At 45.8% G+C, this 12,760-nt stretch overlaps 1 protein-coding gene across 1 annotated transcript in view; it reads left to right on the forward strand.

Annotated features, from left to right (window-relative positions):
* Positions 1–12,760, forward strand: part of ERP44 (endoplasmic reticulum protein 44) — a 132,401-nt gene that overhangs the window by 20,854 nt on the left and 98,787 nt on the right. Inside the window, exon 2 of the mRNA XM_048839428.2 lies at positions 1,783–1,855. Coding sequence (XP_048695385.1) covers positions 1,783–1,855 — 73 coding nt within the window. The remainder of the gene's footprint in view (positions 1–1,782; positions 1,856–12,760) is intronic.

The following is a 12,760-nucleotide window of genomic DNA, read 5'->3' on the forward strand; positions in this document are numbered from 1 at the left end:
CTGATTTACATATGCCTAAGTGAACGTTCCAATGTTCCTAACATCTAGGGGAGACCTGTCACTTGAATTATGTTGGTACTGGAATCTAGAAAATCTAAAATCAGTATCATAGATGCTTAATGGGAATTGATAATAAAAGCTAGATAATCCCAGTAGGGGAAAAAGAGAGACTTTGCTTACATCCCTTCACATACCACTTGAAAAGTATACATAGATTTACGGCTGTAAGTCTCATTTATGCTACAATACAATAACTACAAGTACTGTTAACGTGAGCCCAAATAAACTCAATCTCCATCCCAAATGAGGCAATTTTGCTTCTGTTTTTTTCCCTTCTCCACCTTTCCTGAGATTCTTGGTCCACCTCTTCCTTTAAGGCTTTGTCTTAATTGACACAAAGATTTCTCTCTCTCGATCTCTCTTTTAACAATAGTTTATCTCACTGTAATATCCTAACTGGAGATAGGGCAGTTGTATAATTCAGAATGAGGTAACTAGGTGAGGTCAGCAGTCTTATGCTCCTACTACTACCCCAGGGTTGACCTTGCCTCATTTACATTGTGATAAAAGGACAGTGTCTTGTCTCCACTATGTTTTTACAGTGGGATAGCTAACGAGCATTAGTTATCCTGTGGTTAAATTTCTCCTATTTTATTAGTGAAGATTTATCTGTGGTGTGTCTTGTCTTCTATTCCACCTTCCCTTCTGTGATGGCTGATTTCTGCTTTAGGAATGGCCTATGCAGGAGACCATTCAGCCCCTGTATCTATGCACGAAAAGTGAAATTGATAAGCTAGTGTGGTTTCTTCACACAGCTGCAAGTGAAACTGTCTAGTTCTCATACATTTTCCTTTGGTGCTTTTGCCCCCTCTCTACCTTCCAGATTTCCGTGCACCACAAAGGAATCTTAATCTTTGCAGAGAGGAGAATGGAAGGCAATGTGATACCCAAAACCTCATCTGTTATTGATTATATCTTGTCTGGCTTGAAATGTTTTTTCTACATTTAACTGCTAATCACGCTATTAGACTCTTTTTTAAAACAAATGGTAAGTAAATGTGGATAGAACTTGGTATTGCCATAGTAATTACAATGAGTCCAGATATGTAACTTAATTTTATAATTGAAGCCTCTAACGGTCATGGTGATAGGTTCTGTAAACGTTTAATACAATTGAATGTCATTGCATTCAAGGACTGAAGAGATGTGAGGAACCATAGAAAATGAGGATATGAAAACAAGCTAGTTTAGCTGGGCACAACTGCAATTTAAAAAAACCGAAACAAACAAACAAAAAAACCCTCTTAGCTGAAAACTCTTAGATGGTGCTAACACTGTACTCCTAAATCTTTCTCTGTGGAGCAAGACACTGGATTGCTAATATGTGGCTTTCATTTCACTGCTAGGAGTAAATGGACTGGTCTTCTGTTTTTAAAAATGTAAATTTCTGAATAGAGATTTTTTTTCTTCAAGGCATAGAAATTACCGGTAATATTTACTGAACATATTTAGAACTGAAAGAATAGGGAGAAAAATTGAATAGGTTATAACCAGATAATACTTTAACTGCACGAGGGATTTATACATATGTAAATAAAGTTTAATTACAAATTTGTAGTGCCTTTTTCTGAAACTACTTGAATTTTTGCTATGTTATGTATTGTCATTTTTAACCTATGATATTTAAAATCTGTGAGATACGTTATTTCTCAATGTTGAAATATTATAAATGTTAAATATAGATTTAAAACCTGTGGTTTTTTTTGTTTTTTTTTTTTACAGGTATCGTGGCTTCTGAATCCAGCAAGAAGTGAAATAACAAGTCTAGATAGTGGAAATATAGATGACATTTTAAGTAAGTACTTTGAAACTTCTTGTCTTTGCATGTGTCTACAACTGTTCTTTACTTGTGTGTAAAACATGGGTTATTGTCAGATTAACTTTTGACCGGTGCTTTGAAAATTGCTATATAAATAGAAGTGTTAAGTATTACACTTTTGTCAGTGTCTTTGCCCAGAATTGGTTCTCTGAACGGAAAGGTTACTTTGAAAATTATCTTGCTGTTGTTTAAATTAGGATCTTAAGAGACTAAGAAAAAACTTGATGTCTGAAATGAATACATTATTAGTGAATGTGGGAAGTGTGACGGGTTCCCCCCAGGGTGCCACCTGGAACTGGGGTACCACTGAGCCCTCTGACCCACCAGCCTGGGCTCCCTCTCACACTGAGCTGCTGTGACAAGCTGCAAAGTACTCCAAGCTTGCACTTTCACCAGCATTCACACAAGTAGGGACACACCCACCTGCAGTTACATGCAGGCTCTCTAACCACCAGCCTAGGACCCCAGAGCAGTACTGTCCTGCCCTGGCCAGTATACGGGTTTAATACCCGGTCCGTCTCTCCCTCAATATGAAGAGGACCATGCATAGCTTGTGGTAAATGAGCTGAGATTTTCCCCAGATACCTTAGTCAAACTCACACTGGTTTGGATTAAAATATAAAATAAGTTTATTATCTATAAAAAGATAGATTTTAAGTGATTATAAGTGATAGCAAACAGATCTAAGCAGATTACCGAGTAAATAAACAAAAACACAAACTGAGCTTAGCATACTAGATAGGTTGGAGATGAATTAGCAGTTTCTCACCCTGAGTGATAAACAGGCTGGCAGATTCTTGAGGCACAAGCTGCCTTTGCTTTGCAGCTTGGGTTTCCCAGGTTTTAATACACAGACTAGAAATCCCTTTAGCCTGGGACTATCACATCCCCCAGTTCAGTGTTTGTTCCTCAGGTCTTTCCAGCTGTGGTGTTGTAGGGAGAGTGAGGTACCATCATTATGTCATGTTCCCCTTTTATATCTTCTTCCCACTTTTTGGAAAGCTCTTTTGCTGTGACATGAATCAAACCGTTCCCATTGTGTAGAGCTATCTCTGAGAGGTTTCTATTGTACACAGTTCCTGGGGTAATCCTTTGCTTGTGTGCATTTCCTCAATAAGCCATTAACATTGTTTGACCTTTTTACTATTGTACCGGAAAGGCTGCTTGTGGGTGTGTTCAACCTCACAACATGTTTCACATACATAGCCAAACTTCATAGCTTCACATACGACGATAGCACATACAGTCCAACAAGATATTAATGTTTAGCAGATCAAAACTTTTAGAATGATACCTCACAACAATGCATACTTTGTGTAAAACATATCTTAATTACATGACCGTGGTGAATAAGGGGGTGCCAGGGTATCACAGGAAGATTTTATATAAGAAAAATCTGTCAATAAAATGTTTGAGAGAGATCATCAAGCAGCTGAAACCTGCAAAAGATCCTAGTAGTCTTTCTTGGATAAATTATGCTTTTATTCTTGTAAATGATATCCAGACACCACAGTTATTCACCCAATTTGAAATACACAGACAAATTGACAAATCAGTTATTGCTGTCTTATTGTGTTTGCTTTATGCAGTCAGATGATGTTCCTTGCATGAACATTCTTCATCTAGAATCTAATAAATACCCAGTTTGCCTAGGGGTAAACTTTGACTGTGTTTTGCCTGACTAAATTTTTCTGTACACTTCAAATAGGTAAAGTAAAGTGGCTTTTTAATACCAGACGTTAGAACTGTAAAATAAAAAGGTTGTATGGTACTGCAGGATTGTTTCGTATAGTAACTGTATGATTCTGAATTGGCCAGTCTAGTTTTAAATTTCTTAAGTGGTAATCTGACAATGGAAATGATGGAAGCCCTTTTCCAAGGACATTCATCATTTTTTCCTAATATACATTTTAAATGGTCATTTTCTTAATTTCATCCTATTACCCTTATCAATAAGTACTTCATGATTCTTTGGGCCAGCTTAAATTCCTACATCTTCTGTGAATGTTCTTTAGCCTATTTAACACCACATAGACACAAAGATAATTAGAGAAAATCTTAAATAAGGCCAAACCTCACACTTATCTCTGCAGTACCCTATGGACACTTTGTTCCCCCACCCTCTTCAATTCATACTCCCAGAGGAATTCTGCACCAAAAAATTAAAAATTCTGCCCAAAATATTTTAAAATTCTGCATATTTATTTGTCAAAAAACAAAATATCATCACATCAGTTTCAATTATTTTGGTGATTTATTTAAATATACCAGTCAATCAATATGTCTGTAACAATACAGAGAACAAAAAAGATTCTCCTAGGAGTAGAGAGTTAAAGAAACACCTATGACAACCCGGTTCCTGTTTCTCTGTTGTGCTTTTGTTGGGTACTTCTTGGGGGAAAGCTCTGCCTCTCCGATCCCAGAAACCCACTCTCCCTGCTACCCTGAGCCCATCTGCAGGGTCCCCCCCCCAGCCCAGACACCGCAGCCCCCTACCTCCGTCCCAGAGTCCAGCCGCGGGGTGTGTCCCGTCCTCCCCCCTCAGCCCAGACACCCAAACCCCTTACCCCCAGAGAGAGAAACAGCCAGATGTTAGATCCTGGTCATGTATGCAGTTTCCTACACACTGTCTCCTTCCTTCAAGACATGCTGGGAACTGCAGCTGCCCGGAATCCTCCAGCTCCCCTCCCTCTGGCAGTAACCTGTATTTGCAAGCTGGAGAGCCAGGCTCTGCTCTGTTCAGCCACCCCTAATGGTGACCAGCAGCTCTGCAGCACCAATTCTGCAGGGGAAAATGAAATTCTGTGTAGAACATTAATTCTGCACAAATTCTGCATTGCACAGTAGTGCAGAATTCCCCCAAGAGTATATTCAATACCTTGCATTTTATCATTTTTTGTTTTTAGTCTATCAGTCAGTTTCAATCTGAGTCTTCATATCCAAGCCAATTTTAATTAATTTTGAGAGTAAGATTTCAAGAAAACACTATTTAAATGCATTTCTAAAATCCACTTTGTATTCTGTTCATGTAGTAACTCTGACCTGAAGAAGAGCTCTGCGTGGCTTGAAAGGTTGTATCTCTCACCAACAGAAGTTGGTCCAATAAAAGATATTACCTCATCCACCTTGTCTCATGTAGTAACTTTGGTTTTAGACAAAATTACAATCTGGCTTGTGTCTCAAGGTTTTTTTTCTTGGTAAACTAGTGCTGCTTGTTGACTATAGTCTCAAGGTTTTTTTTCTTGGTAAACTAGTGCTGCTTGTTGACTATAGTGCTATTGTGCTTAAATAGTTAGTGATTTTTTCCCCTCAGTATTTGTTCCATTATTTTGCTAGAGGTAAAAATGTAATTTACCAGATGGTAGTTACCAAGGTCACACTCATTTATTAATTATGAGCCTATTTTTGCAGGCCCTCTCAGAAGCAGAATTATAAGAAGAAATAAAGCAGCAGAGCCCTGCTCACATTCACAGAGTACAGTTTGGCAGATCACTGCAGAAAAGACTAAGCCACAGATGTATGTTGATTTCTCTAGGTGTGCACATATATAACCAAACACAGGAAATGATTCTTCCCCTCAGGAAGAAGGCCAGCTGTCCAAATCAGCATTAGGGAATCAAATTATATAATATAATTTGATTTCAAAGCATTAAGGACAGATTATTTTAGGCAGGGTATCGAGTGCTGTGACACTATACCTAGGAGGACATCTACAGAGCCATAGAAAAGTTACAGCTACATCTTGTCACCACCTTCTGCTGTGGGTTGCCATGCCCTAATGTCCAGGTTATAGTTCCTGGCTTCTGCTGCAATTGCCACGCCTCACTACCAACTCCATTCCACCCCTCCCCCTTAACCCCCCCCATAGTAGCTGGCAATGAAGTGATGAGAGGGGCAAGTAGCCAAGATGTGGAAGGAAAAGTAAACAGTAAAGGGGCCTCTTTCCCCACCATTTCTTTCTTTCTAGCTCTCCTACCTCCATATTATAAGTCTAGGAGTTTCCTCAGCATGCACCAGTACAAATTAAATCTGGTGTGACTACTGATGGTGATAGCTCTCTTCCCCAATGGTCAGGGACTTAGCATTTTGAACTGGGGAAGATTTTTAAGCCACAGTACTCTCCTTAATATATAGGTCCTAACATAGATGCCAAGTCCAGGCAGGCATCACCTCAGCCCTTTCCTTTGGTCATGAAAAATTTCAGATGGCATGAGGCCAACTCAACCCCTATCAACTCCGGTGCAAAAACAAACTGGCACTGGTGCCTTTAGTCCCTCCACATGCATTCACAAGCAGTACTAATGTTGGTGAATAGTATTGCAAGTATGATCCTCTCAACCTAAAACGCCCATGGACTACGTGTATCTGTCTGAAAAATATAAGAAGATACAAATCTGTTTCGTGGGACTTTGGTCCTTCAGGTGCAATACAGATGCCCGTTATTTACCAGCTGTCTTAGTGATACAATGGGAAACTATGGAAAACTGAAACAGAGTCATCAGAAATGTCAATTTACAATTCTGGCTCCTCCCAGACACTGTGTAAAGGAATATAGATCATGTGGCAAACTGAAGCAGTCCCTGAAGTACAACAGGAGAAAATACTTCTCTGTTGTTGGGAGCTAGAACAAGTACAGGGTGCTGAGGTGAGGGCTGTAGCTGCCCTCAGTTCCGTCAGAGTGATCTGCATGACTCCCAACTGGCCCTATCTAGAGTTGGAGAGACACACATACGATTTGGTGCCAGCTTTTTTCAGTTTGGGAGTGTGCTTGAGCCACTCGCCTCCAGATCATCTCCTTGTGTTCAGGTGCAATACTGCAGGGATTCTAATGCTCCCTTTAGCTGTTCTGGCTCCACAATGATCTGTTGTTTTATGTGGCCCTCCAGCCAGGGCACTGCCCAGTCCATTCCCCTTCTGGGGTTAACAGAAAAGGCCAGAAAATAGGAAACTTCAAGACTGTCTCCCAGCCTCTGTCTGGAACTTGTCTGTCTTCTTCGAGTGATTGTTCACGGCCTTTCCAATTAGGTGTGCGCATGCCACATGCACGGAAGTCGGAAACTTTTTCCCTTAGCAGCTCCCGTTGGGACGGCAGGGGAGCCCCCTACAGTAGCACCCTCATGGTGGTGTATATATTACCCTGCCGGCCTGACCCCCCCCCTTCAGTTCCTCCTTGCTGTCTGTAGCGGCGTTGGAATGTTCTCTCTCTTGCTTGCGATCACTTAGCTTTTCACGCATAGTTATCAGTTAGTTATCCGTAGTTAGAAATCCATTGTCGCAGGTGTCTGGAAGCTACTTCCAGCACCAGCCTTGGGCTGTGGGGCATGCCGAAAGCCCAGGGTTTTAAAGCTTGTGCCACATGCTGCAAGTCTATGCCCAAGAGCGACCCCCACGACTCCTGTCTCCGGTGTCTGGGAGAATCTCGTTAGGCAGAGTGCTGCAAGATCTGCAAGGCCTTTAAGTCGAACACCAAGAAAGAGATTTTCACCTTAAGCAGTTGCTCATGGAGGCCGTGGTACAGCCTCTGACCGACCGGCACTGGCCCTGGCGTACTCGGTGCGAAGTGCCCTGGCATCCATGCGCGACCCAGCACCGCCCAGGCACCATAAATTATCAGCACCGAGACAGGACAACAAACTTCGGCACTGGTCGACTTTGCCGGCACTGACTAAGCGGCACAAGGAAGGGGAAAGAGGGCGCTCTCCCCAGAGAGCGGCTAAGCCACCTCAAAGACGCTCCCAGCACACAAAGACACATTGCGGGCCTGAGCCAAGACCCGGCACCGTTGACTCCGGTGCCACAGGCCCCCTTGAGTCCAGTACCCATCGAGTTTAGTGCCGACAAAGGGCTGGAGAAGGTCCTTGAACACCCCTCCGCATCCAACACTTTCGAGGCAGCAAAAGATCTCCGTCCAGAGGGAAGCCGGCAATGGTGCACTGCTGTAGGTCACTGTCTCAGCACTGCTTCCGGTCGAGTTCGGTGTCCTATTTTTCCCTGGCACCCATGACCCAGTGTGAGGTTACAGCACCGGAGGCGAACCAGCCAGCACCGCCCGCGGCGACTGCACGCCGGTCCCTGACACCATCGGTAGCCTGGCACCGATGTCACCGGCACCGAGTGCAAGACATTGGTCCCAAGACTCCCAGTACTGTTGGCGGTCCCAGTCAGCCAGGCACCTCTCCCTGGCACCCTGCGACCACTCAACGTTTGGCACCGCCCTGGTCCTGTCAGTCAGCGTCCTCTGGATCCGAGGCCGACTCCGGTCGCTTTCTAGCTATAGTAGACATAGAACAATAGCTAGCAGAGAATCCCAACCATCCTGGCAGCCGCAATGGGCGCCTCCAGGTCAGTGGCCCTTCTGGACCCCTTGGGCTTACCACCAGCAACAGGGCATCTCCTCCAGAGCATCTAGGACAATCTAGGCGATGCCATTGTAGGTCGCCACACAGGCACCCATCAAGGACAAGGGAAGCCACTCTCTGTATGCCACCCCTGGACTCACGAGCAACCAGCACCCCTAGGCCCAATACCCGAGACGGTGCCATGCTCTGCGACACCTCGAGAGGTGCCAGCCCCGCAGGGCGCTGAAGTGACCCAGGTCTATGGGGACACACAGGAGGGTCTAGATGAGGACAACCAACAGCACCTCACTTCCTCCTCTTCCCCAGACAAGGCTGTGGCAGGTACGTCAGGCTCAGGACCATCACCAGTAGACCACAGGGCTCACCAGGAGCTGCTCCTCAGAATCGCCCTCAATATGGGCCTTCAGGTGGAAGAAACAGTCAAGCACGAGGATCCCATGGTGGACATTCTGGCCCCTGAGGGTCCCTCCAGAATCGCGCTCCCTCTCATAAAGATCATATAGTCCGACTACAACACTATTTGGCAGACCCCGGCCTCCGTCATGCCAACGGTTAGGGGGTAGAAAGGAAATACTTCACCCCTTCCAAGGGCTACAAGTTCCTGTTCTGCCATTCAACTCCTTGTTCCCTAATCGTTTCAGCAGTCAACGAAAGGGAACAACACAGCCAACAAGCCTCGTCCCCCAAGGCCAAGGAAGCTAAGTGTTTGGACCTTTTCGGTAGAAAGGTCTACTCCTCTGGGGACCTCCAGCTACGCATAGCCAACCAACAGGCAATCCTCAATAGTCACAACTTCAACTCTTGGACAGCAGTGTCCAAGTTTAAGGATCGCCTGCCCCAGGACGCACACCCTGAGTTTGCGGCTTTAATCGAGGAAGGGAAGGTGGTGGCTAAGACTTCCTTGCAAGCCTCCCTCGATTCAGCGGATGCTGCGGCCAGAGCCATTGCATCAGAGGTAGTCATGCGACGCTCAGCATGGTTCCAGGCGTCAGGCCTCCTTTCAGAGGTCCAGAATACTGTCCAAGACCTTCCTTTTGAAGGTTCGGGCATTTTCTTGGAGCAAACAGACTCCAGGCTGCATGGCCTCAAGGATTCTAGGACCATGCTGAAGTCCCTAGGGATGCATATGCCGGCAACCAGAGAAAGCCCTTCAAGCCTCAGCCTCTGCAGCAGGGACAGTATCTACCCCAACCCAGGCAGGAGCCATATCGGAGGCGGGGCAGAAATAACAGTGCAGACAGAACAACACGCCTGACCAGGGCCAGAATAAGCCCCAACCTGGAAACAGGCAAGGGTTTTGAGGGTGTGCCCGAGAACAGTGTACCAACCCAGTTCCGGGATCCATCCCCATGGTTTTTAAACCGATTATCCCACTTCTATCGTGTGTGGTCCCATATAACGTCGGACTGATAGGTCCTACACACGGTACAGGTGGGATACGCTCTTCAGTTTTCCTCCTCCCCTCCCTCCCACCCACCTTCCGCATCCCTCTTCAGGGACCCCTTTCATGAACAGCTTCTTATGCAGGAGGTTCGTTTGCTCCTCAAGATAGGTGCGCTGGGGGAGGTTCCGCAGAAGCTATGGGGAAAGAGGTTTTACTCCCATTACTTTCTAATCTCCAAGGCAAAGGGGGGTCTTTGACCCATTTTAGACCTTTGCGGACTCAACAAATTTGTGGTCAAACTCCGATTCCACATGGTCTCCCTGAGGACTATTATTCCATCTTTGGAGCTGAGGGATTGGTATGCTGCCCTCGACATGAAGGACGCATACTTTCATATCGCTATTCATCCGGTGCACCGACGCTTCCTCCGGTTTTCCATAAACCAGCATCACTACCAGTTCACAGTTCTCCCATTCGGCCTCTCCACAGCCTCCCAAGTGTTCACTAAATGGATGTCGGTGGTGGCAGCCTTCCTGCGGAAAAGGCAGGTTCAAGTGTACCCATACTGAAGAGGTTCAGTCCCACGTGACGATGGCCATGGACACGTTTCACAGGCTGGGGCTCCTCCTCAATGTGCCCAAATCTTCTCTCATATCACCCAAAGGTTAGAGTTCATAGGGGCATTCCTGGACTCGATACAGGCAAAAGTGAGCCTTCCAGGCCATAGAGCAGATAGTAAATACAATGCTTCGATATCCCACTACCACGGTCAGGTATCACCTACAGCTGATAAGACATATGGCAGCATGCACGTACATGGTTAAGCATGCCTGACTGAGACTAAGATCCTTACAAGCGGCACCTTAGAGACTAACCAATTTATTTGAGCATAAGCTTTCGTGAGCTACAGCTCACTTCATCGGATGCATCCTGTGGAAAGTGTAGAAGATCTTTTTATACACAAAAAGCATGAAAAAAATACCTCCCCCCACCCCACTCTCCTGCTGGTAATAGCTTATCTAAAGTGATCACTCTCCTTACAATGTGTATGATAATGTAGCTCACGAAAGCTTATGCTCAAATAAATTGGTTGTAGCTCACGAAAGCTTATGCTCAAATAAATTGGTTTGATTATCATACACATTGTAAGGAGAGTGATCACTTTAGATAAGCTATTACCAGCAGGAGAGTGAGGTGGGGAGAGGTATTTTTTTCATGCTTTGTGTGTATATCTTCTACACTTTCCACAGTATGCATCCGATGAAGTGAGCTGTAGCTCACGAAAGCTTATGCTCAAATAAATTGGTTAGTCTCTAAGGTGCCACAAGTACTCCTTTTCTTTTTGCGAATACAGACTAACAGGGCTATTACTCTGAACCCTTACAAGCGTGGCTCGCACTGTCTTACCATCCATACAGAGATCCCCTGGACTTCGTGGTGACAATCCCAGGTCAGGTGCTACAATCCCTGCACTGGTGGCTGGACCGACCAGTGGTCTGTGCAGGGGTCCCCTTCGCCAAGCCCCAACCTTCTCTGATGTTCGTAACAGACATGTCAGATCTGGTCTGGGGCGCACACTTAGGGTACCTGAGGACGCAAGGCTTGTGGTCGAGGGACGAGATACCTCTCCATATCAACCTGAAGGAGCTCAGGGCGGTTTGTCTGGCCTGCCAAACCTTTCATGCCACATTACAAGATCACAGCGTGACAGTCCTGACAGACAACACCACCACCATGTTCTATATAAACAAACAAGGTAGACCCCACTCCTCACCTCTCTGCTGCAAGACTCTTCTTCTCTGGGACTTCTGTATAGCCCGATCCATTCAACTCAAAGCATCCTACCTCCCAGGAGTGCAGAACAAGCTTGCGGATCGCCTCAGCAGGTCTTACCACATGCACGAGTGGTCAATCAGGTCAGACATCATACAGTCAGTCTTCCAGAAGTGGGGTTATCCCCAAGTAGACCTCTTTGCCACCAAGAGCAACAGTCAGTGCCCTCAGTTCTGCTCATTCCAAAACCACAGTCCAGGCTCAGTCGCTGATGCATTCTTAATCCCATGGGGCCAGGGTCTGAAGTACGCCTTCCCCCCCATCCCGCTTGTCCACCGGGTCCTCCTCAAAATTCGCAGAGACAGGGCGATGGTAATCATGATCGCCCCATCTTGGCCCTGACAGCATTGGCATACAATCCTTATAGAGCTGTCCGTGGACGCCCCAATCGCTCTGCCTCTCCACTGAGACCTGATCACACAGGACCACGGGCGCCTCCTTCACCCGAACCTGCAATCTCTGCATCTCACGGCATGGAAACTCTGTGGCTAAATTCCATGGAGAGACAGTGCTCTCAGTCGGTGAGACAGATTCTCCTCAGCAGTAGGAAACCTTCCACTAGAGCTACCTACCTGGCAAAATGGAAAAGGTTTTCCTGTTGGTGTGAACCCAAGCACCTTCAACGGCTCCAGACTACCATCCCAGTTATTCTAGAATACCTCCTACACCTTAAGCATCAGGGTCTATCCCCTTCGTCCATCAGAGTACACCTGGCAGCCATTTCAGCTTTCCATCCAGGGGAGTCTGGGCACTTGGTGTTTTCTAATCCCATAGTGGGGCGATTCCTCAAAGGTCTGGAAAGGGTGTTCCCATATTCTCGCCCACCTGTCCCAATCTGGAACTTAAACTTGGTCCTCTCCAAACTCATGAGCTCACCATTTGAGCCCCTGGCCACTTGCTCCCTCCTCTACCTTTCTTGGAAGGTGGTGTTCCTGGTGGCCATTACTTCAGCAAGGAGGGTGTCCTGAGCTGAGAGCCCTCATCTCTGAACCACCTTACACAGTGTTTCATAAGGACAAGGTACAGCTTAGACACGCCCTAAATTTCTCCCCAAGATGGTCTCCCAATTCCACATGGGTCAGGACATTTGCTTACTGGTGTTCTTTCCAAAACCCTACACGAGCCCAAGACACCACAGCCTACACATCCTGGATGTCCAGAGAGCCCTGGCTTTCTACCTAGAGCAAATGAAACCTTTCCGCAAGTTGACCCAATTGTTTGTCACCATAGCCGACAAAATGAAGGGTCTTCCTGTCTCTGCGCAACACATATCGTCCGGGATCGCAGACTACATTTGCACATGCT

This window comes from Caretta caretta, chromosome 2 (genome assembly GCF_965140235.1).
Source record: "Caretta caretta isolate rCarCar2 chromosome 2, rCarCar1.hap1, whole genome shotgun sequence".
Lineage (NCBI taxonomy): Eukaryota > Metazoa > Chordata > Testudines > Cheloniidae > Caretta > Caretta caretta.